Source organism: Chaetodon auriga, chromosome 23 (assembly GCF_051107435.1).
Source record: "Chaetodon auriga isolate fChaAug3 chromosome 23, fChaAug3.hap1, whole genome shotgun sequence".
Taxonomy (NCBI): domain Eukaryota; kingdom Metazoa; phylum Chordata; class Actinopteri; order Chaetodontiformes; family Chaetodontidae; genus Chaetodon; species Chaetodon auriga.
In genome coordinates, this window is record NC_135096.1 from 9,979,229 (window position 1) to 10,003,341 (window position 24,113).

The 24,113-nt window shown below is 44.6% G+C and overlaps 1 protein-coding gene across 19 annotated transcripts in view; it reads left to right on the top strand.

Moving 5' to 3' along the window:
* The window catches only part of r3hdm1 (R3H domain containing 1), a 45,967-nt gene that overhangs the window by 14,168 nt on the left and 7,686 nt on the right, over nucleotides 1-24,113 (top strand). For 7 of the 19 annotated variants that reach the window (XR_013076211.1, XR_013076210.1, XR_013076207.1 and 4 more), the window contains exons 4-21: nucleotides 3,496-3,513; nucleotides 4,115-4,204; nucleotides 7,277-7,400; nucleotides 9,719-9,797; nucleotides 10,391-10,450; nucleotides 11,032-11,172; nucleotides 11,456-11,564; nucleotides 11,802-11,897; nucleotides 12,294-12,319; nucleotides 12,630-12,683; nucleotides 13,545-13,777; nucleotides 15,530-15,799; nucleotides 16,293-16,447; nucleotides 17,504-17,629; nucleotides 18,669-19,016; nucleotides 19,226-19,352; nucleotides 22,130-22,287; nucleotides 23,057-23,190. Coding sequence is in view for 11 of the 19 variants with exons in the window: in XM_076723522.1 (XP_076579637.1) it covers nucleotides 3,496-3,513; nucleotides 4,115-4,204; nucleotides 7,277-7,400; nucleotides 9,719-9,797; nucleotides 10,391-10,450; nucleotides 11,032-11,172; nucleotides 11,456-11,564; nucleotides 11,802-11,897; nucleotides 12,294-12,319; nucleotides 12,630-12,683; nucleotides 13,545-13,777; nucleotides 15,530-15,799; nucleotides 16,293-16,447; nucleotides 17,504-17,629; nucleotides 18,669-19,016; nucleotides 19,226-19,352; nucleotides 22,130-22,287; nucleotides 23,057-23,190 (2,348 nt within the window). In the remaining 8 variants the exon portion in view is untranslated. The remainder of the gene's footprint in view (nucleotides 1-3,495; nucleotides 3,514-4,114; nucleotides 4,205-7,276; nucleotides 7,401-9,718; nucleotides 9,798-10,390; nucleotides 10,451-11,031; nucleotides 11,173-11,455; nucleotides 11,565-11,801; nucleotides 11,898-12,293; nucleotides 12,320-12,629; nucleotides 12,684-13,544; nucleotides 13,778-15,529; nucleotides 15,800-16,292; nucleotides 16,448-17,503; nucleotides 17,630-18,668; nucleotides 19,017-19,225; nucleotides 19,353-22,129; nucleotides 22,288-23,056; nucleotides 23,191-24,113) is intronic. The other 12 variants (XR_013076212.1, XR_013076209.1, XR_013076208.1 and 9 more) reach the window with 5 other exon arrangements.

Below are 24,113 nucleotides of genomic sequence, written 5' to 3' on the forward strand. Positions count from 1 at the left end.
TACTGCTGAAAAGCATAATCTGCCCGGACTGAAATAATAATGGTGAGGCTTGACTCTGCCTCGCCGCAGCACTGAGGTCAGTCAGACACAGAGACTCTTCACTGCCGTCCGCCTGGTTGTTGAGAAGCCTCAGAGTGCGGAAAAGATCATTTGTGATGGTGAAAACTAGTGAATTTCATGTATTCTCCACGGGAGACATTAAAGCAGTGGATCTACCGGGGATTCAGGGCAGCTGAGATCACTTTCAAATAAACTGCTAATTAATTAGGTCTCTGTGTCATTGCAACAAATGTGCTTTGGGACCGCAGAAAATTTGCACTTGTTAATTTAGCTTTGAAAGTGAAACTGGTGCCGACTGGCTCCTGCTCACAGAGGAACGGACACTGAAAAGCGAAAATGGTGTGAAATGTCTCCGAGTGTGGTCAAGGAAAACAAAATCCAGGAAAGGAAAAGGATTGTCTCTTTGGCTGCAGCCTAAAAATAGGATTCAGGCCAATCTGGCCTTGTGGTTGGAGGCAGGCAGAGCAAGGGAGTCAGGCAGGCAGATAATCTGGAGCTCAAATCCTGGCTTATCTACCAACTTCCTGTGTCTGTTACCCCGAGGAACAGAATGACACCAGCATGGGGGAGTGGCAGGGGAGAGAGGAGGGTGCACAGGAGGAAGAGGGAGGGAGAGATGGGTTTGGAGGTTGTAAGAATGAGGAAGGCACGAGAACATGAGAGACGTGATATTGAAGAATGAAGGAAAAGCAAAGGGTAGAGAATAAAGAAGCATGAAAATGGAAGTGGAGGAAAGATTTCTTCTTCTGAAATCATTGTACTCAACAGCAGGAATAAAATCAGTTTCAGTACAAGCTCAGATGATAGAGTAAACCTGGTTAAAATATCCTCACTAGCCACAAGAGTTATGCAGCAGCAGTAATTTGAAATGATGTAAACATGGGTTGCAATCATTTAAAACTGCTTCTGTCCAGAGTAGACACAGCAAGAAGGAGTTTAAAGTGAGAGCACGTAAGTGTTGAAAGACAAAATAACACAATCTTCCCCCTGGAAATGAAAAGTTGACTTCATAAGCGATGAAATGCACCATTGCTCAGTTGAACACACGCAGACGTTCTGCTGCTACAGCCTTACTTGGTCTGGTCTAATGGGGACTAATGTTAGCAAGCGCTTGATAGATGTTTCAGTGTAACTGACCCCAGTCAGTCTGCTGACCTTATGACTCTTCTCTGCTTGTGCTTAGTTTGACATTTTAGGAAATACTCTTATCAGTTAGACGTCAGGATTGATAGCACTTTACTGTCTGTATGCTAAATATGAAGCCGCATCCAGCTGGCCAGCAACTGAAAGCCAGGGGAAAAGGCTAGCCTGGCTCCGTCCAGAGGTTAGAGAAAAATCCACCACCATCAATTCATACGATATGTCTCCGTTATTTAATGCATACAAAAACTGTGTTTTTACACTTTTTTTTTTTTTTTTACTTACAGTTTGGTGGAGCTCTCTTTCCCTGTGCGTATGGTTATGCTTAGCTAAACTAACCAGCTGCTTGCTGCAGCTCCATATTTAATGAATGGTCTGAGTAAGTTAACAAGCGTATTTCTCAATATGTCCGACAATCCAAAACGTAACTGACTCAAGAAAATCTTTTAAGGAAGGAAATTCAGTGCGCTGTTATCCTTCATTTCCACATGGAGCCACAGCGGCCTCTCTTTGGCAAACAGGACATGCTGTAGTATGGGGAAAATTCTTGACTTCAAACCGAGCAAGCTGCTCTTTTCCTGCGCTCTCATCACATCCCCCCCCCCCCAAAAAAACCTGTCCCCCTGGTTCCACATCTCACCTTAATTTGACTTTGCATGTATCCCTGCCTCCTCGAATGTTTTCGGTGACCTCTCCAAATGTAGGATTTATCCAGCCACTCGCTCCTTTTCCTAAAACTCACCCCGGCATAATTATTCCGTGGTCTCAGGATATGCCGAGATATGCTGACGGCACTGAAGCCCCTGACCTTTCTGCTCGAATTTTTCGGCAGCGGAGGAGGTGAAGCTAATTCTGTCGTTCTGTGTAAGGGCAGCGGTTAAATGCTGGAAATGTTCATTGCAGGAGAACTGGAGGAGGGAGAAAAGTAGGATAAGAAAATGGGAGAAGGGGTGGTAGGTGTAATGGGGGGACGGAAAAGCATTCCGACAGACGAAATGGGGGGCGGGGGGGGGGGGGGGGGGGGGGGGACTGGGTGACTTTGCCACCATCTGCCTCCAGCTCTCCAGCTCCATCCTCTGCGGCAGGACAGGTGGCCGGTGGCCGCCCTACTTCTGCTGACTTCAGCCCTTTCCCACTCCCCCTTCCCATTCCTTTATCTCCTGCCGGCATTGTTCATTCCCCACCGGCCCCACGCCGCTCAATTAGCTGGTGTAGCGGTGCGCTCACAGTCCCAGCCCTCCCCTCCCCACCCTTCCCCTCCTCCATCCGCATCCATATTACCTGATATAGAAAGGGGAGCGGCGGGTCGCAGCCGTTGGAGATGGGCGAACAGCGGTCCATTTCAATTTTTTATAGGTGTTATTTGGCCCTCGAGTTCAATGAGGAAAGGGAGGGGTTGTCCTTTTGATTTTTAGAGGACAGGTGGGAAGGACAGAGCCGTGTGGTGTGTATGTGTGCATGCACGTGTGTGTGTGTGCATGCATGTTGGGATTAGGAAGCAGAGGACTGGGCTCTGTTACAATTTCGACTGAAATGGCTCCTGCCAGGTCTCCCCCCTCCTCTATGCGTGCTACTGAGAGACCTTCTGTTTATACATACACATACACACACACAGCCACTAGTGCGTGAAGCACAGAGGCACCGAGCTGTCTCACACACTGTTGGGCATCCGGTCTCTCTCTGCCTTCTGCATCTCACCTCCAGCGCCTGGGTCTGATTCACATGACAGCTAAATGGAGCTGGGAGCAACGCATAAAACTGACCCGAATCGCTCGCAGCCAAAATGTCTGGCTTTTGTTTTCTGCCCTCTGTCTGTGTGTGTGTGTGTGTGACAGAGAGAGAGAGAGTGAGAGAGGAAGGGGCTCGACAGTGCAGCCGCTTTGGTGGCATATGCTCTGCAAAATTAATTCATGCTCCCAGGATATGGTGAATGTTCAACTCGAGATTTCACGCTGCACAGGGAATTTTCATTTTCTTTTCGCACATCAATGCCGCAAATTTTTTTTTGTTCTGTGCTCTTAAATTTTTCAGTTTAGGAACAGACATAAAGACACAGGCAGCACAGGAGGTTATTTGTCTTTTTGTGCTGTCTTGGTATGAATTGTTTTGCTCTTTTGCAGAGCTAGTAGCGCACGCATGCACAAAATGTAGGCCAGTCATATTTAATTCAGACTTCTCCACTTTCTTAAAGTAACGATCCTCTTTTCCCCTCCAAACTTCTGTGGTTTGTTTGATTTTTTTTTTTTCCCCTTTCCTGTGCACTTTTCCCTGCACCTTTCCCCTACGTATGGACAGCCTGTGAAGTACTCTAAGGTACGGTACGCTCGACATGCATGTTGTGCAAGGATGCTCCAACCTGTGTAATGTGCACTTGGACTGCGTTGTTTGCTTGGATTAAGTTGGAAGTTGTACCTGTGTTTCCTGTCAAGCAAGTTGTCATCTTACGCATTGCTCCAGGCGTGTAAAATTGTTTTAATATGTTGAGTTGCTCATATATGAATGATAGTGGAGGTGTGAATTTTGCCTGAAAGAACAATAAGTTTGAAATAATTTCCTGTGTGCCTGCTGCATTGCTGTTGATGTTCCCTCAGAATAACCACGAGAAGGCCTGGTTTATGTGAAAAGGCTTACTCCATTTTTTATTTAAGATTGTTGTGATCAGGTTATCTGAGAAGATCTTCAGCCACTGGTCTACAATCATCTCGGCAGCGGAAAGCTCAGTCGCTCGGGAATAGATTTGTCAGCTAAAATGTGAAATATTGAAACTGTGTGATTTGCTTGCAACAATCGATCGTGCTCGCTGGCTGTGTCTGTTTTATTTGGCTTGTCACTGTGATGCGTGATGATATTGATGCAGTTGTGTCTGTGTGTGCATGGTTTTAACTGTGCCCACCTACCTGCACCCCCTCCTTAGTCCAACACCAGGCTAAAGCTCGTGCGGAGCCTGGCAGTGTGTGAAGAGTCCTTTCCTTGCCCTATTCCTGAGCCTTCAGCAGCACCTCAGGTAACAATCTCTCTGAATAACCAGAGTGTATTCACATTAGAGATGTGCCGGTAGACCAGATTTGCTGTAAACCGTAGTGAAACATTCTAATGGAACCAATACTTGCAAAAGCGCAGCTAGTTTATGGATGCTGAGTGGTCATGTTGAGCATGCATTTTACATGACTTGTAAAGGGGGAAGTCCTTGCATCAAGAACACGCACATAATATTCTTTCTTGGAGTTTGTGTGGAGATGGCATGCACGCGGGTGGGTGGCGCAACTGACTTGTAAGAGCCCAGCAGGACTAACTAATGTTCTAACATTGTGCTTTTTAACCATTAAAACCCAGCAGGAAACACCTACTAACTTAAAGACCCCCTCCAGACATGTTTTACTGGACCACGATTGGCTCCAGACTAGTCGCGATATCACGAATCATTCTCGTACGTGCATGGCGTAAACACTGAGGTTTCAGCAGATCAGTGTGCAAACAGCCTTCTGGTGTAAGACCGTGCACATATGTCATTCTGAGATGTTGAGTCTCAAAGAAGCAGACATTTTAAGTCATTTAAACATTTTAAATTCACTATTCTTCGGCTCTAATGGTAGTATTTCTGTGAAGTTTGATGGTTATTGTGAGATTTAAGGCTCATCGCAGTCTGAAAGTTTTTTTTTTACAGCACATCCCGAATTCACATGCGACCACACTCATTCACATCATCTCGATCATCTCATAAAGCTCAGTGTGATATGGGTGGTTCTCTGACACCTCAGCCCAATTCATTAAGCTGCAACCCCACATGCATAGCGCTGAAGTACTGACCAGGGATCAGCTCTTCATTTCATCTCATTACAACTGAGCAGGTAGACTTCTGATTAGCGGCCTTTGTCTGACAGCGATGATTAAACACCTGGCCGTGGCCGCCCGATGAAAACGTCACATCATCAGAACAGAAAGCGCAGAGCTCCAACAGCAAGCCAGACGTTAGTTTGCTAATTTAACTCTTCTTTTTGCGCCGTGTCTCCGGGCAAAACCCCCCTCCGATCAAACTTTCTCCATTACATGCCACTCTGCACAGCTCGTGGCATGCTTCCACACACACACACAGGTGTGTCCGTTTGAGGCATTTCAGCCAGTCAGCACCGAGCTCCATAACCAGAGGGCGGTGTTATTCCCACAACAGTCTCGCATCGTCTGCACTCACACGACGTCCTGTATTACTGCCATCAATCATGTCGAGGAAATTACAATTTCCACACGTCAGCTACAGAGAGCTGCGGAGCGCTCTAATTGAATACTCCTGATATTTCCCCCGTTACTGTTATTGGGGCCCGGAGTCGAAACTCCTTCTGCGGCAAACTAACCTAGAGGGGAGAGGTAAAGCAATAAAGAAAGAACAGGGGGGAAAAAAAAAACATGAGTGGAGTACACATTCAGCTGTATGATTACTGATTCCCATTCAGACCTCCTGATTATCAAATCTAAACATGTCGCATGCTTTGTCATTTTCCATTTATGTCTCCAATATCAAATTAGAAGGAATAGCAAAGAGCTGTATGGATCTGTAGGCTGTCCATACCATCACTGCATCCTGAAAAACTACATCTGCCCTTCCACTGTACGCCCGGCTGTCAATTCCAATCAATGGCCGATCGTCGCGGGCCTCTGAATACACACCGCACTTTTTGTTTCAGACTGACAGCATGTTCATTACATATTCAGAAGACCATCATTTTCATGCCGTTTTTCCTTTATCTCGAGGTAAATGGATGTCAGGAAACAAATGAGGCAGCGCGCAACAGCTGCACATCAACCAGGCGCCTTCCATGTGATGCCGAGGGTGGCATTAAGCAGCAAACATCACCGCTTCTTGCCAGAAAGAAATCCTTTTGCTTTGACGAACACACACACACACACACACACACACACACACACACACACACACACACACAAACTCGCTGTCACTTGCACGACACACAATCCGAGACTCATTTTTGCTTTCTCCCAGTCTCGCTCAGGCAATTAGTCAGTCACGTTTCTCATTAGCATATTACATTTTCACATATATTCAGAGCGTATTGAAATGAAGGAGAACGTAGCGTCTCATTATCTTGCTTCGCAGCTGTTACAGGGATCAAACTCATGACCTTTTTTGGTTATGAGCTGCTCTCCCGCCACTCAGTCACCCCTTCTCCTTCATTCATTCATTTCTCTACACACACACACACACACACACACACACACACACACACACACACACACACGCTCACAGGCTCTGATGTTAGCTTTCCAGAGTTGTGTTTAATCCACTTACGGTGCACTGGCAACCCCTCTCCTCTATTCAGATTTTCCTTTCAGCCTTTTGTCGAATTGCCTGAAAAGCAAATCAGATACTGCTCTGAGTGTGTGCGTGTGTGTGTGTGTGTGAGAGTGTGTGCGCGTGTCGGGGGAGGGTGGGCACGACGGGGGTGAACCAAGGCCGTTTTTAATAGATCTCGCAAAACATCCACAGCAGTCTTCCATTCTGATTGCAGCATGGTTGTGTTTTTTTTTGTCATTTTTACAACAGTTGGAGGATCACAGCTAAACTCGTCATCCTGTTGAATTTTAAGGAATGACGTGCTGCGTTGTTTAATTTCGACCTCAAATTCATGTTTTATTCAGGTGCTTTCATAAAAACAGCTAATCTGGCAGATTAATTGCCGTTGCTGGAATTCATGGATGCAGGCACATTATCTCTGGCAAGGAAACAGGTTTCAGTGATAAACCAGGAGAGTTTATTAAGTGTCTTGCTGTGGCCTCTTTTGCCCATGCTACTCTCTAATTAACCTAGAACCTGAGGCTAGATCGTAGAGAATGAAATGCCTCATATTTAATGCCTCCTCTCTAAAGTAATGTCTCTTGTCTGCTCATTGACCCAGGTCACATTTGGTATTTGAATATCTTGACCTGTCTTGTGAAATCCTGACATTATTACACTTGTCTCCCAAAATGGTTCGGTTGAAGCCACGTGGCAAACACACACGACATCAGCAGCTTTCAGACACGTGCCTGTGAATCAGTCCGTCCTTCTGTATTTGTTTTGTTTTAGGATGGATTCCTTCTCCAGCCCTTTGAAAAGGAAGATCGAGCCACACAGGACCAAGCTGAGAAAGAGGACAAATGCGATAAGGTGGACAAGCCGGAGAAAGCGCCGAGAAAAATGCTGTCGAGAGGTGAGAAACGCAGCGTCACACATTGTGAAGTGCTTGTTTGAGAAAATGGGAGTTTTTTTTTTTTGTTTCTTTCTTTTCTGTTTTGGAAATTACACAGTCTTAAATGTCTTAACCTTCTCTGCTTATTTGTTTGCATTCGCACATATTTAAGTCCTTGCACCATCAGTGACGACCCTGTTTATTCAAAATAAGCATTTATCACTGAGCCTGGTTAGATTTTAAAGTTGGAAACCTTTGTGAAGACCTGACGAGACTGATGCCGGTGAAATAGATTTGCCGCCACAGGAGCTGAAATATTTCCATTAACACCTCAGCTTTCTTTACATCAGAAACACCTGGGGCCTCATTTATAAACATTGCTTAGTCCTAAAAAGGAGCCTGAAAGATGCATGTGCTTCCCCCATCCAAAAATTGGAATTTATATATCAAAAATACAGGGCTGTACAGTGCAATGTATTTGTTGCACGTGCTCCGAAAAGATCGATCTGTGCGATGAATTTAATTCTTGCAGTGGCACCGGTGCAATGCAGCTTTGCAGTGCGTGCGTGTGTGTGGAAGACAGCCTAAAAAGTTTCTAAAGGGCTTGTCCAGACGAAGTGAATCGATGGTGCGGTGCTTTTCTGCCTGGTAGTTGTAGTCATCATGGAGTTAAAAATCATGTGCCCAGCTGTGTAGAGTCCATACATCCAACACAAATTCCCACAATTCCTCAGGAACGGCCATGGTATTGGTAAAGGGAAGCCACGCCTCCGAATGCGTGTTGAGGCAGGAGGTGTGTCCTCAGAATCGTCATAACTCGCTGATTTTCATGCAGTTTGGTTTGTTACAAATCCCAGACATGCTTTTATGATGTAGGATACTGAGTGAAATAAAATAGGAATATGTCATCTTATGGAGATAATAACAGTCATATTTAAAAGGAACTTTTAATTAGTTTCAACGTATATTATTTCTTTCTGCGGGGAAAATGGCTACCATGATGTGATTTTGTGTCTAATTTTGGAAATAAATGAAGACTTTGTACATAAAAATAGATACAATTACAAAAAACACTGAAGTTGAAAGATTAGGTTTCAGATTCTAGTTTTTAGTTGTTGCACAGCTTTAAACACTTTGCAGATTTATGCTGTTTGATAAATATGAATTTACTGTAAATGATTTTGCATGTATGACAACCTAAATTTGCTGAGATTTGTTCGACGCAGTTGAAGCATAATATCTGGATGTTTTGTCGAGCTGTTATGTCCAAACAGTACCATTTCAGGCCACTGTGTCACCCATGCTGTGTGCACGGCCCTGCCATAGATTATGTACATGCTTGCTGCCAGTTTGTCACTGGAGACACTGAAAGCGAAGTATTGAAATGAAGCCAAATGCTTTAATGATACTTATCACACAGTCCATGTCACTCAGCCAAATTACAGCCTTCTAATAATTATATCCTTTACCATGTCACAAGGAACATCCAGTCCTAAACATTTTTCTTCTCTGGCACCGTGCCCTCCAGTTTGTCCAAAAGCACTTCTCCTTTTTAAATGATATCTCATTATGGGCCGATAATTGGCGTGATTCAGTTAATTGCGACAAGCTCAAGGTGTTAAGCAATTATACGCATTCCCACAGGCGAATAAAGGTGTCTGCTTCCCTCTGTGGAGCAACACCGCTGATGAGACAGCCTCCAATTATAGAAACCAGACACCCACCGAGGGGAACGAGCTCCAGTGTCCCCTGACTCCCCCTGATGGGTCCTATCTTTTGTTGGTGCACAGGAACACGTTTTTTTTTCTCGGTGTCAACGTCGTTATCCAACAACTTCTTCATTTCTTAAGTGGTTCAGCTGGCAGCCTCAGTGCCGCTGATACAAGCTGCCGGATGTTTGTTTTTTTATTTCACGTTGGTCACACAATAATCGTCCAATAGCACGGTTCTTAGCAATGTCACCCTCAGCAAAGTTTCTCAGACGTGCAGACGGACTTTTCCATTTTTTTCCTTGCTAATAGTTGAATGACAAGCTGATTAATTTGCATATCAATATTCACAACGTGCGTTTCATTAACTGTTTATCATTAATTTGGGGAGTTAACGGGGTGGAACATTTCAATTTCCTTGTTATTCATATAAAGAAAATGATGTCGAGAAAATGGCCTGCATTGTAATCTCAGGGATTGTTTTATAAATCTGGATATGTTTGAGTTTTATTTGTCCTCAGGTGTCATTTAAGGTGGAATCTGTGCACGTCTGTGTTTTCGAAATGAAATCTGTGATGCAAAATTTCCAAAGTTGAGCGCTGAAACATGATCTGTGTCTCTGCTGGTTAGATTCCAGTCAAGACTACACAGATTCAACTGGCATTGATCTCCATGAGTTCCTGGTCAACACCCTGAAGGGCAACCCCAGGTATGCTCAACATCCACACCCGAAGGTGAACACATTGACCCCAAGTGAACTTGACACAGGAATTCCCACCACTGACCAGTATGAAGCCGTCCTGATAATGCTCACCTTTGACGGGACAGAGGCTATTGTAGTTTATTAGCTTTTTTTTTTTTTTTACACAATCCACACTCATTTCATCTGCTCTGTCAAGAGTATAAATTGCTCGACAGAAGTGAAGAGACCGTCAAAGGCACAAATACGTCTTTGAATCAACTGTTATAAGTTATTGTCGGGTTAGTGATGAGCTAACAAGCTTGCTCGCAAGATATTACATATCTCATAGCTCCGTTTGTGCAACGTGAACCAAACTTTTTCTTCTATTGAACAAAACTAGCAAGGAGATATGTTACTTTGAGCTTCAGAGATCGGTAACTGTCGCTAATTCCCAGCTGGCTAACGTGCTGATGATTTCACTGTTTCTCTGCTTTTTGGTGTGACCAGACCTTTGGCCATTTTCTTATAACCATCTGCACTGTTGTGATCTTTATTACGTCCTGTGATTATTGATTATGAATCCAATTTTGTGTTTTTTGTGTGTCATTTTTTTTTTTTAGAGATCGAATCATGCTACTGAAGTTGGAGCAGGACATCTTGGACTTCATCAGCAATAACGAGTGAGGAGCATTCATTAACATACATTAAGATCTAGATAGAGCAAGTTAAATTATTCTCGAGATGCCGGAGCCCTCCAGAATGCGAGCACAGAAGGGTCTTTACACCTTCAGATGGGCTGTGCTTGATGTCACACAATTAAGACGAACAGCTGTTCATGGTCTCAGCTGTTTCGGGGGGACTGCAGAGCGTGTTTGGATGTGCTGCTTCATTTTTAAAAGGAGTCTGTGAACTTTGGGTGCTGGTCATCGCATTTTCCTCTCAGTGTCTTTTGAAAGTGTGGAAAATTCAGTTTATCACTTTTACCAATGTAGTCATGTTGATCTAGGTTTACTGAGGGCTTAAAGCTCTCCTCCAGTGAACTCAGAAGCGCTGTGAAACATTTTCCAAACAGACCCAAGAGCAGATATGTCCTTACAAGGTAAAACAACAACAGACTTCTACCAGATGAAAGAGGCGTAGCTGCACCAGCCCCTCGCTTCTTTAACCCCTCATTCCACACTGGGTTTGTGACTGATGGCCCCCTTCTCCCCTTTACATTTCAACTGTAGACCATCAACCACTTTTCCCTTTTTTTTTCTAGAAGCCAAAAGAGAAAATTCCCACCCATGACGCCCTATCACAGGATGCTGTTACATCGAGTGGCAGCCTACTTTGGCATGGACCACAATGTGGACCCCAGTGGGAAGTCAGTGGTGATCAACAAAACCACCAACACAAGAATGTGAGCCTCTCTTTGCTCTTTCCTCTTACAAGTTTACTGACCTTATTTGAGTCAAAGCAGGACGTGAAATCTAGTATTAGCAGGCCACTGAATGGACCTTCATGATACTACACCATCACTTCACCAGTTAATTGGTGGAGAATTTCCTCCATCCAAAGCTCTTGGAATCAATCAACACATCAGTTGCTTGCCTGCCCTGCTTGTTGGTTAACATATGTTGCTGTCAGCATCTGCCTGAAATTAAGCTGCCACTAAAACTCTTGTGAATTCCCCCCACCGACAGACCCGATCAGAAATTCTCAGAGCACATCAAGGATGACAGGGCGGACGATTTTCAGAAACGCTACATTCTCAAACGAGACAACTCCAGCTTTGATCGTGAAGACAGCACGGTAGGTGTTTTTTTTTTTTTTTTTTTTAAATATATATATATTATATATATATATATATATATATATAAATATGGATATTTTTTTTCTTCACCAAGCTGTCACTTTCATTCCTGACATGTTGGTAAGAGTGGGACAATCTGGCGTCCCTGACATTGGTGCTAAAGAAGCGTGTGTGTGTGTGCGTGCGTGTGTGTGTGTGTGCACGCCTGTATGTGTGTCTGTGTGTGTCCTTGCCAGATTCGAATGCGTTTGAAAGCTGACAAGAGGAGCAAATCGATGGAGGAGAGGGAGGAGGAGTACCAGCGAGCCAGAGAAAGGATATTTGCACATGATGTGAGAGCTGTTTGTGTAGGCGGGGTGGGGGGTGGGGGCCATGTTGCACAAATCTTTGTGTCGTTTCTATTCATGTGCAAATTCAGAAGATTTCTTGCTACCAATTACCACTGCTGGATTTATGAATTTTCAGACAGGGTCGCTCTGATTCGAAGCCAAATTCATAAAGTCAGATTTCTAACTAGACCTGCAAGCAGGTATATGCCGTCCAAGCAGCTGACAAGTTTTTAGTGATTGTTACTGATGAATTGGATTTTTGAATGCACAGGACCGTGAAACGTAGCCTTCAGCAGAGCTCAAAATGCAAAGATAAGTGTTGGAGATAACTGTAAGAACAAACTGTGGCATGAATTCTCTGCACCCTTGTAATTTTCTGTAATTTCTTCCCACCCACAGGAAGATCAGTTCATACTAGACAGAAGGTAAGTAGTAAAATTATATTAATCCCATGACCACTGACTTATCTTCACCTCTCATTATGTAACAATTTGGTGCCAGCAAGCTGTGCCTAATATGGATGATGAATTGTCAATTAATTGGCTAAAGTAGAACCAATTTCATCCCTTGAAATGGAACTAAAGCTCTTCAGATAGCTTCTACTTTTAAATGTTCAATCACTTTTATAGTTTTGCTGTCAGAGCAGCAATTAGAGCCCGCTCTGTCATGTTTTAAAATGGTGGATGTCTCATTTTGTCAGCGCATGTTCTGTAATACCTCTCCCCCTCCCTTCAGTGCTCAGGATGAAGACGCTTGCATGAGCACCCAACAGAGGCGGCAAATGTTCAGGTATGTCCACTGCCGCAACACCCCCCCCCCAGTCACACATCATTCAGCTCTTTCAGAGACCGCAGGCAGAGGAGAAACCTTTGAATCACCGTCTGCCTTAATCGGCTCGCTCAGGAACTGGAGTGCTGAGCTGAGGATTTGTTTTCGCTGCTCAGGAAAGCTTCAGCTAAATAGGATTTTCTCCCCAGGTTTCCTCGTGTGGGACGGCCTGTTCGGCCCAAAGCTAGCCAATTAAACGATGTAACCGTTGTTTAAAAGAATGTCTCCTTTTAATGATCATGCATTTAAGAATACATCAGCGTAATCTTTGGTGGGAGAAGGTGGAGTCTTGCTGTAGTTAAATCCACCAAAGAATGAGGTGCTGAGTATGGTCCTCCAGGATGACAGCAGATCATCGTTAAGATCTCATAAATTAAATCTTCTTGAAATAAACAAATATGCCTGTTATTTAAAAAAAAATAATTAAAAAAACATTTTCTGCAGGTGTCTGCTTTGGTTTGATGTTTTCCCCCACTGTTCCATGTCGACTGTAATGGATGATACTGTATTTTTTCGAGGCAAAAATGCCCAAAATTCTCTTCTTCCAGCTTCTGAATGTAAATAGATGCTGGCTTTTTTTAGATTTTATCATGTTAAATTAAATATCTTTGGGCTGTTTAACTGTTGGTCCCAAAATAAGCAATTGAACAGGTCAACTTTGGGACCAAATGATGAATCAACAGATGAAAAGATGGTGAAAATAAGCAGTATATGCAGCTCGAGTCACTGTGATATCATCAGAGATGGGGTCTGTATTATTTAGTGTTTTAGATTCCATGTTGATACGAACAATTGTATTCAAAGTGCTCTCTTCTTGCCCAGGTTAAGAGCCGGTCGCTCAGGCGCCAGCCGGCAGAGCAGCTCCGAGACGGAAACGCTGCCGCGGCATGGGGAGCCTCGGCCATGGAGCAGCACCGACAGCTCGGACAGCTCCAACCGGCTCGCCCCGCGGCCCGCCATCACCAAGGCCAGCAGCTTCAGCGGCATCTCACCCGGCCTCGTCCGCGGGGACAGCACGGCCAGCAGCAAGAGCACCGGGAGGCTCTCCAAAACAGGCAAGAGAGACGGCAGAGATGAGATGCTCAATGTCCTCACTCTGTTCTAAATGAAAAGTACTTTCGTGAGGGTGCCCGAAATACAAAAAATCCTGCCTCTGCTTCCACATTAAAAGCGTGGCAGTCAATATTGTAGATGAAGGGATCTCTCTGTTCTGAAATTTCTCTTACTTGGATGTGAGCATGTAATTTATTCCATCAGTCACTCAGACAGGGGATAGGAAACCTTCTGTCGCAGCATGAAAAGGAAAAATTAGCTAATTAGACAGTGCACTGTGTAAATGGGGAGCACAAATAGGCATATCGAGCTCTGAGTAAAATCATGTGGCATTCGGGGAACCTGAGGTCTCATCAGAACAAGTGTTTGCATCCTGCCGTGGTCAATAAAGTCTGTGGGCCGCCCTGTAGCCGGACAGCTGTCAAAACTAATCACCATACAGCAACGTGGTGATGGAGGAGGCTCTTAAAAAAAGTGTTGTAGCAGCAGTAGTGTAAAACCTAACGGTGTGGAGTTGCTGCATAATGTATAAGCCTAAGCACCGAGAAGTGCTGCACAAGTCACTGAGATGAAGTTAGGGCTGCTCCCCAGCTGCAGGTGCTTACTCCACAATATGATACATTTGTAACCTGACTGGCTGAGATTAGATGAACCGCGGGTTTGGCTTCTTTATCTCAGTGAACGCAGGGTGAAAATCCTTGGTTGGCCTCTGCTCTCGATTCTGTTCCCTGCCTCTGTTTCTGTCTGCCATTTTTTTCTATTTTTGCCGAGTTCCTGTCGTTGTTTTTTTTTTTCTTCTTCTTCTTTTTTTTCCCCTCACTGAGAGGTAGCAGCAGCAGCAGCGGGCTTCTTGCCTGAGCAGTTTTTTAAGTTGTTTACGAGGCGGCTGGCTGCCCTCACTTTGTGTTTTGGGAGTTTAAGTCGAGGAGACATCTTGGCTGCGCTGCCATGTTCTCCTGCCTTTGCCCTTCTCCTAAGCCCTCAAATAACTTTTCCCTGCACGCCATGGCTACCTGAACATGGGAGCTTATGTATGATCAATAGTCTGAAGTGAGAATTCTATTGTTTCTGCCTGTATGATATCATTTTGACATCACTACATTTATTTGACAGCTTATTTATTACTTGTTCTACATTGAGCTATGCAACAGAAATGTACACATCTGATTGAAATTAGTTTCACCATGATCCCTAGGACATTGAAATGCTATAATATTTGACAGTCAAGCATAATACTTTGCTGTGAATTCCTATAACTTTTGCTTGTAATAAAGTATATTTATATCATGATATTGCTGCTTTCTCCAACTATTTCAGAATTCAAAAAGGACAATTAAAAGAAAAAGCTATTTTCTGTGTAAAAGTGACATCATGGTGATATTTCCAGTGTAGCTACATGATGAAACTGAGCCATGGAAAACACAGCACACCAGATTGCGATGCAAGGTCTTCCTCCCAAAAACCAAGGGCTTCGCCATTTTGCACAACATTCAGTAATTATATGGTACACAGATACCAATTTGTCCGTCAGCAGATGCCTCAAGAGACCAGAATGCAATGCAGCCACAGAAGAGGCTGCATTCTTAGCAAGAGGCACGACTGCTTCATTGTCACCGTCAGTTCTGTCCACTCTCATGAATTACTGACTGACTGAAAGCAACAAGTCAATGTTCCTCCTCTCCAATGCCATCTTAAAGGCATTCTAGGAAATGTCTGAATCAACAATTAATCTCTTTGTTCCTTTTCTCTCACAGGTTCAGAATCATGCAGTAGCGTCGGCTCCTCGTCCAGCTCGCTATCCCGTCCCCAGCTGCCTCTCCCAGTTTCAGCCTCATCCTGGTCCAACATCCCCAGCACCCCCTTGATCCACCCGGCTGCTGACGCTAGAGGCTCTGGACACCCTGAGATGATCAAGAGCGTCCCTTCACAGCCGCCATCTGCTACAGATGCAACAAACTATTATGTGTTGCCGCTGGAAGCCTCAGGGATACCACCCGGCAGCGTTCTGGTCAACCCACACACAGGTGGGTGATGCGGTGCCTCCGTGTGAACATGAAAAGCCGGAGTTTGGTGGCCCGATCAACTGCATTAAATCAAAGTCAATTTTTCCACACATACATTTTTCCTGTCTTGTAATTTTCTGCTTTGCTAATCAATATTCATGACTTGAGGACAGAATTACAGGTTGGCACAGGGCTGCACTGGGTTTGTCTGTCAAATTAGTAGTCAGACCAAAGCCTGCTGATCAAAATGCATAGAACAGATGGGAGAGATCTGTAAATATTCATCATGGGCCAAACACACAGTTGTGCACTTTTGGGCTACCAACTGAACTTCATATACTGCCAAGGTTGTTAATTCTCATTGACTCTCCTCTCCCAGACCATGTTTGGGTGTGTCCTTCCCTGTCATGAGGAGCATAATTCAAGTGTTTCCTTTTGTATGATGCTGAATTATTAGTGTGTGTATAGCTCACATCACTGTGGTTTCTGGTCTCTCATGAATTTCATTTGACAGGCAAGCCTTTCATCCACCCCGATGGCAGCACTGTAGTTTATAACCCGGCCACTGTTGCCCCGGCTGCTGGCAGGAACCCACAGCAGGGGAAACCCCCACAGCAGCCAATCGCTGCCCCAACACATCAGCAGCCAACCAATCACCTCCACTCGCAGGTCAGTGGGTGGGATGACATTTTTCAGCAGGGTTCTTGACTTTTTCCTAATTCACACTGAATTCATGTTAAGACTACAGTGTTTTGTTTTTTTTTTCTAACTTTCTCTAACCTCACTAACTTGTAGTGTTCAAATGGGAGCTGATAGTAGAATGGCTGGAGCTTAATTGACTGTTTAATAAACCCCTCCGTTGTCCAATCACAGCTTAGCAGCCATGAGGCACCGTCAAACAAGCAGTAAGGGTGATCCTACATATATACAGAAAGAACTGAGTAAATGGTGCGTTTGTCTGCTCTAATGTAAACTGCAATCATTAGCCTGTCAAGCTAACTAACTGCACTAGTAACCTGCTTTTTCTCCCAAGGCAAAGGAGCATTTCCTACTTTATTATTATTTGGGATAACAGGTTACAATAAAAAAACAAAGTGCAGGCTAGGGAAGCACTGTGTGTGCTTGTCCGACATGGCACTTTATCAGAGTGTAAGTAATGATGCCTCTGTCCTACTCTTTACTGGACGTGGGGACCTTTACGGTCCAGCTGCTCCAGCCAGCGTTTCCCCTGGGAGAGCACCATGAACACATCAGTTCGTCCTCATCCTAAAAGTCTGTTCTCTTGAAACATCTGCTGTTTGAAGATACAGAAACCTCTCTGTGTCTCTGTATGTGAGCTAAGCAGCTAAACAGGGTAATCAACAACAAACAGCAGTTTCCTTACTGGCGGTAACTATACTGCAATACAGTCAGAATGGCTCATCAGCTTGTGAAGATGCTAACTTTTGCCTGCAACATGTAGCTTTAGCCTCAGTATTTTAGCACACCATGCATGTATCCGTGTATCCAAGTGCATATTAAAGACCTCTTTACAAATCGGCTTTAAATATTAAAAAGTCACCTAGAGACAGTGTTTTCAACCAACTCATAGAGCTAACGTTAGCCTGTTAGCTAGCTCATGGGGCTTTGCAAACAGTCAGTTGAGGCTCCCATCATTTTACTAGCATCCTTCCTCAGTCTCATCTCCTGTCCCTCTGTCCATTTCTTCTCCCCTTCCCTCCTCAGCTGATCTGTCCTCCTCTCCAGCTGTCCTCTGAGCCTGTCCACAACCAAACGGTCTCGTATCCTCTTCCTCCTCCTCTTCCTCCTTCTCAGTTCCTGCCCGTCTGTCCTAACCAACAGTACACTGTGGTACAGAACTACTTTCTTCCATTTTATTATTCTTCCCCCGCTCCATCTCCTGTCAGACCTGGCTCATTAAGAGTTTATTTATAGACTTTTCTCTGAGCAGTTAAATTAATAAATTAAACTCTGACACAGATGTCCAAAAAGTCTGCACAGTTTGTGTCAGGCTAAGGAAATGCTCTGAGCTCTATTTTGACTCAGGTCTTCATACTATATGTATGTGCCTTTAAATGAGCTCCTGGATAAGTAATCTTTTGTGATATATTGAAAATCGAGCTACATTATTACCTACATTCTGTCCTACAATAAAAAGTTATCAATGTCTTAACTTATGAATTTAGCAGGCAGAGTTTGGTGTTCATGTTCAGCGTAGCTCTACATAGTTGGAGGTTTGTCTTAACGGTTAAAAATCGAAAATCAAGCACAGCATTATCTCACCTTTACAAACTTCAATACAGATCTTATTACTCTCCCAATTAACTATTCAGTTCAGGGTTGTTTTTTTTTGGTAGAAAGGTGTATGTAAATCCAGCAGGAGCCATTCCCCACATATATAGATCATGCATTCACTTAACCTCATTTTTGACCTGGTTTTAGTGAAAGACATGCCTCTGTGACTAATTATGCCTGTGGAAAGTTCCATTAATATTTAATTCATCACCAGATGTTAGCACTGAATAATCCATGACTAAAAACACTACTTTTCCAACAACATGTCAGAAATGACCTGAACTGGCGTGCAGTGGTGATGCAAATAAATAAATAAAATAGTTAGCTTTACACTCGGCTCGTCTCTGCAGACCTGGGTCAGATTTAAGATATCTGTATTTGTTTAAACCTTCAAGGGAACGTCAGTGGAGTAAATGTCTTTGATTTAGCGATTAGCTTAGAAGCTGTCCCTGGTGGTTGTGTTGATCCATATTCTGAGCAGATTTAATGCTTAAAAAGCGGTGGTTCTGATGGTCAGTGCCCTCGTGCTGGATGTTTATGGTGATGGTGAAGTCTTTTGTCGCATTGCATTTACCGTTTAACTCTATCTCTCCAGCCTGACGCCCTCAACGCCCAGTTCAGTCACATGACTCTGGCGCAGCAGCAGCCCGGCGACAGCGGGGCCTCAGTTCCGGAAGCCCGCCACTATCCCACTGTGTACCACCACCCCTCCTCTGTGGTACTGCAGGGAGCTCCTCCACAGCAGCAGGTCGCTAGCTACATGGTGGCAGGACCGTCGGGAGGACACCCAGGGGTGCTACAAGGTCAGGCCGTTGCGCTGCAGACCCCGGGCCCCAACCATGCATATCCCAGCTCCACCCCGGGCCCCGCTGCTTTTCCCGGGTCCACGATGAACCAGCCGCTGCTCCAGCAACACACATACATCCAACAGCCTGTCCAGCAGGTAGGGACATCTAAAATCACACCGGCAGTCCATAAATGTTTGAGAATGTGGCGATCTGTCGGTTGGTTGTCTCAGTCATGAGTCACTCCTGCAGTGGAAACCAGCTTTATGACTAATCCTTCGTCTCTCCTGTCGCTGTGAAGTGCATTCAAATGGGACCGCTGATGTGCCACACAGTCCTTGAATCTGTGTTAATGCGTCTCTTACAGATGTCCACGTGTTACTGCTCTTCAGCGCACCACCCCCACTGCTCCAGCCAGCAGCAGCACTACCGGCCCCCCGTCAACTCGCTGCCCTATAACTGCCCTCAGAGCCAAAACCTGCCCCAGCAACAAGGTACGAACACGGCCATCTCAAAACCTTCCAGATTATTTCCCCTTCTGACACCTGAAGAATGTGCGTCACACTGGCATTTTCAGCAGAAGTCGTTTTCAGACAAAAATGTGACTGTAAACGACCTGTTGGAGATGGATTCATTTTTCACAGAAACACATACATACACACTACTTCAGGTATCCTCAGCAAAAAAAAAGGCTATTTTATACTTAAATAGTCATTAAATCCAGTTTGAAGCTGCGTTGTGTGACTAACACACCTGGATACTGAGAAACAGCAGAGCACCTTACCCTCCGTTCCTCCAGATTTCTGTGATGAACCAAGGCTGCAGCTTATTCAAACAAGGCTTTGAAATAGTTGCATGTTGGATCTAAAGACAAATCAAAGGATATTTTTAATAAATGAGGTCTGCAGCCTCTGATGTGAAGGGACCAATTTTTCTTTGAATTTCCAGACTTTGCGGCGTCGAAAGCAAAGCTCAGCCTCGCTGCTCTATCAAGAGCCGTCCTCTATCAATAGACTTTGTTAACTCCCCTCTTTCAGCTCTTAGATAGCATTGTTTTGTTGCCGTTGTTGTTCTTGTGCGTTTCTTCACAAGGGAGCTATGCCAGCCACAGTCCGACGGCTCTACTGAAGGACAAATATTTCTCCCTTTCTTTCCTTTCTGTTTGTTTGTTTTCACAAGTTCAGATGTCTCCCCGGGAGTCATCCACTTCTTTTTTTTTTATTTTTTTCTTGGTCTTCTTCTTCGCCACAGGAGTGGAGATTGTTAGCTCCTGCTCGGTGTTTCTCTCTCATGCACACACACACACACACACACACACACACACACACACACACACATTTAACTGGATGTGGCGTTGGCACGGTTGTGACTTGCACAGCCACACACACGCACGCACTAGCGCACACACACATCTGTGTAAGTGGCTGCGGCACTATTCTGTCATCTGTAGGCTGCAAATGCGGCTTCCCTGCTGGGGAGCTGGGGAATAGACAGCGGACAAATGAAGCTGACCTACAAAGGCAAAGGACAGCAATTATTTCTCAGGGAAACAGAAAAAAAAGACTTGTCTCCCGTCTGTTTTTGCATTAATTAAATAAAAAAAATCTAAAACCAACTAAAGGTGAAGAAACAGTGGCATGCATTGCACATATAATAAGTAAGTTATCAGTGGAAATTCTCTGATGGCCCAGTCGGTGTCCACAGAGAAACCTGCGAATGTTTCCACTCACTTGCATCAGACAGTCGCCGCCACCACCACCACCGCAGGGCTTCGGCTTCGGTCATGGTCATTCTGGGAAAGCAGCTTGTATTATATGAGAAGGGATTCAAGGATTTGTCTTCGCTCCTCTTTATTGTTGAACGGTGCCAGAGTTGGTTGATGCCATGCTTGTACTGCAACACATACAACGTATGTAACAGACAGAAAAGGCCTGAGGAAGAGCTTGTACGTCCAAACGTTGCCTTGAAAAGTGTCCTTTAGATCAAAGCAGCATTAAAAAGATGAGCTTTTACTAAACAGGCTGAAACACTGGACAGTGGATATAAACCCTGCAGTGTCTCTTTAGGGTCAAATGAACAGCTGTTTGTTGGATTGAATTTTTAAGTTGGGGCCTTCGGCTGGATTCCTTTTAGCTCGACTAGCGTCTCTCGTGTTTTTTAATCATGGTTTTAAGCCAAAGAGGACGTTGAGCCTGAGAGGCGGGATGCGGGGCCGGGACGCTGTCTGAGAGGCCTCTATGAATCTCACAGTGAACCGGTCTCTTTTTCAGCCCCTCACTCCTCACCTGCCGGACGTACAGCGACGTTGCCACGGCAACAGGCGATGCAGGGCGGAGGGTGCCACGGGATGGTCCGTGACACTTGCATGATATTGAGGGAACTTCCTGAGTGAAGAAGTCACAATCTGCTGCCCGCTGGAAAGGAATAAAATTTGATATTATGGCCATTTCATGCTTGGTTTGTAAGTGAAGGTGGGGAGAACAGGGTGGATAAAAATAGTCCTTTCCCTCTCTGTTCCTCTCAGAGCACTTTCATTGTCTAGTTGTACTTTTCTCCCAGGGCGGCAGACTGTAAAGACACCTTCACAAAAGGACGTCCTCTCCTTTGTCACTCGGATTACCGCATGTGTGTGTCACGAGGGACAGTATTTTCAAATGTCTCTTTTTGTCACCTTGACATTTAAGTGTTTCGATTCTCTGCCCCTCCCGTTAGAAATGAAGTGCCGCCATTTTAGGCCATTAGAAAATGGACGGATCCGTGTGACTTTGTGTCATCTTTCGGGTGTCGTTCTCTTTGGCCGCTCCAAATGCATTTTTAACAAGTTCTGCCGAAGCGTGCTCCCATTCTCTGTTTACCCCTTGAACTTAATCACTGGTTGAAGTGGAAGTTTCTTTCTTAGCGCAGGCAGGGGAGCAGCTCGGCCGCTCAGGTTGCAGGTCCAGGCTACCGCAAGCTAAATCAAATTTATTGACTTTCTCATTTATTCCAAGTGCTTCAGACCTGCTTCGCTGGAACAGCTGAACTCCTCGAGCCGAATCTGACTTCCTCGTTCTGTTGTTCTTCTGTCGAGCAGCTCATTTCCTTTAAAGTCTGTCAACTCTCAACTATTTTCCTTGTAAAAATCTTTCCCACTAAGGCTGTATTAGTGCCATCTTTTGGCTATGTTGCGTAGGATTCATGAATATTAATCGTGTCTTATTATTATCAGTGTTCCTATCAGGATTCTCTTTTCATTCGGTCACAGTATTGTGCCTTTCTCATTTTGCCTCAGTGCACCAAGCCGTGATGCCAAACCCAGCGTCCAGCTACCAGACCATAGTGGGCGTGCAGCCAACACCCAACCTCGCTCTCACTGGCAACCAGCAAAGCAATATGGGCAACCAGATGCAAGGCATGATGGTCCAGTACCCTCCAATGCAGTCTTATCAGGTATTGTGATGACGAGACAGTGTCAGACAGAGATTAGCGCTCTGAAAGTGAAGAAGAGCGTTCAGCTCATTTTGTTATGAATGAAACTTGCTGTTGTTGAGACCTTTGTTGCTAGTGGCTCTGTATCAAGGCACAGGGAGAGAGCAGAGCTTCAAAAATAAGAGCGTGCATTTGATGGTAGCAGAGAATAGAGGCTGACTGATTGTCAAGCCATTGTTGTATTTTTATTGGCCAATAGATTACTCGGTGAGTGCCAGCCCAACCGGTGATGTACGTTCCCGTGTGGCTGGTGGCATTTTGTGCAACGACCTATTGGCCAGAGAATGCCGGAGTAGACCTCTGAGTTATTTGCCCTCAAGATTAGGGAAAGTACAGAAACCGTGGCACAGTGGATTTTAAAATATCAAATAGAGGAATGTAAAACTGAAGTGCTCACTCAGAACAGTCTTTGGCAGTGCAGTCAGTGTCACAGAAAAGCATTTTCCCTGATGCTCAGAGGTCTTACGCTGGTATTCACAGCAAGTGAAAATCTCAAAACACAGAAGTTTTGGGGGTTTTTTTCTCATCATCCAGCTGAGAAATTAATACATATTTACATTTATTGCGTTTGACCGACCTTTGGAAGTGATCTAACGGCTGTGTATATGTACTGGAATTAACCAGCAAAGCCAGTTTTCCGTTTTCTGGTGGCTTTATTTGCTTGCTTTTTGTTTTCACCTGCCATTTCTCCCAATCTTTTTTTTTTTTTTTTTTTTTTTTCTTTCTGCAGCAGGTTTCTGTGCCACAGCAGACGTACCAGCAGCCGGTGTTTGTGTCCTGTCAGCCAGGACAGGGGGCAGTGGCTGTTGCTGGCATGCAGCCCTGCTACAGCCTGCTCCCCCCGAACCAGCACACCACCATGAGGTACCATCTTTGCTCTGCACATGTTTTTAGATTGAGTTTTTAGATTGAAATACCAAATCACTTTATGTTTATGCTGCTTTATTGCACAAGACAAGACAGAAGTTTGCATGCACATCAATACTTTTGATGTATGGGAGTAATTAGTTAATATTGCACGTTTATGTTTGGCATTAACATGATTTTTCTTAATGACCCAGCTCACATCGATCCATTTAATAATAACTCTAAAGGCCTAAAGCAGTTGCATGAAATGTTATATAGAGTTAATGGTGTTTTCTGCTTCAGCTTTTTCCTCCTAAATGAACTTAAGTCATGTATACGCTCATAATAAACTTCCTCTGATTTATGTTCATCCTTTTCTAATGACAGCGTCTAATAGCTGAAGCTGCTTTAATCAGGTTTAGGTGAAATTATGAGCTCGCCTTTAGATGTACTTTGTCCCAGAAACCGATTTGCAGGTAGTTGATGCTGCTTCTCACTCCTGAAGGTGCCTCTTATTTATAGGCCTGATGAGTGAATCCCCAAAGCCGCTCCGGGCCAAGGTCATCTTTGTTCACCGTGGGGGGAAAAAATGAGGTTATTACCGCGATGCTTTTGGTGAACCGGGTGTTCATATAGCGGATGAATGTCGACTCTTGACGCCCTCTCAAATGCAGCTTTAGTCGTTTTCCTCCATTACTCTGCTGGTGTGGGGTAGTGTGGAGCGTCGTGTTCTCTCTCATTATAAAGCTGATTGATAGAACTAGTTCACAGAAAGCAAAACATGTAATTAGTTTCTACCTCCATGGACCCAATCAATCTGGATACTGGTGAGTGTAGCACTACTGGGACCGCTGTGCACGCCGGTATACATGACAAACGGCAGACATGAACACAGCCATGTACACAGTCATCACCTGCAGAAGAACAATGCAGAGGCACAC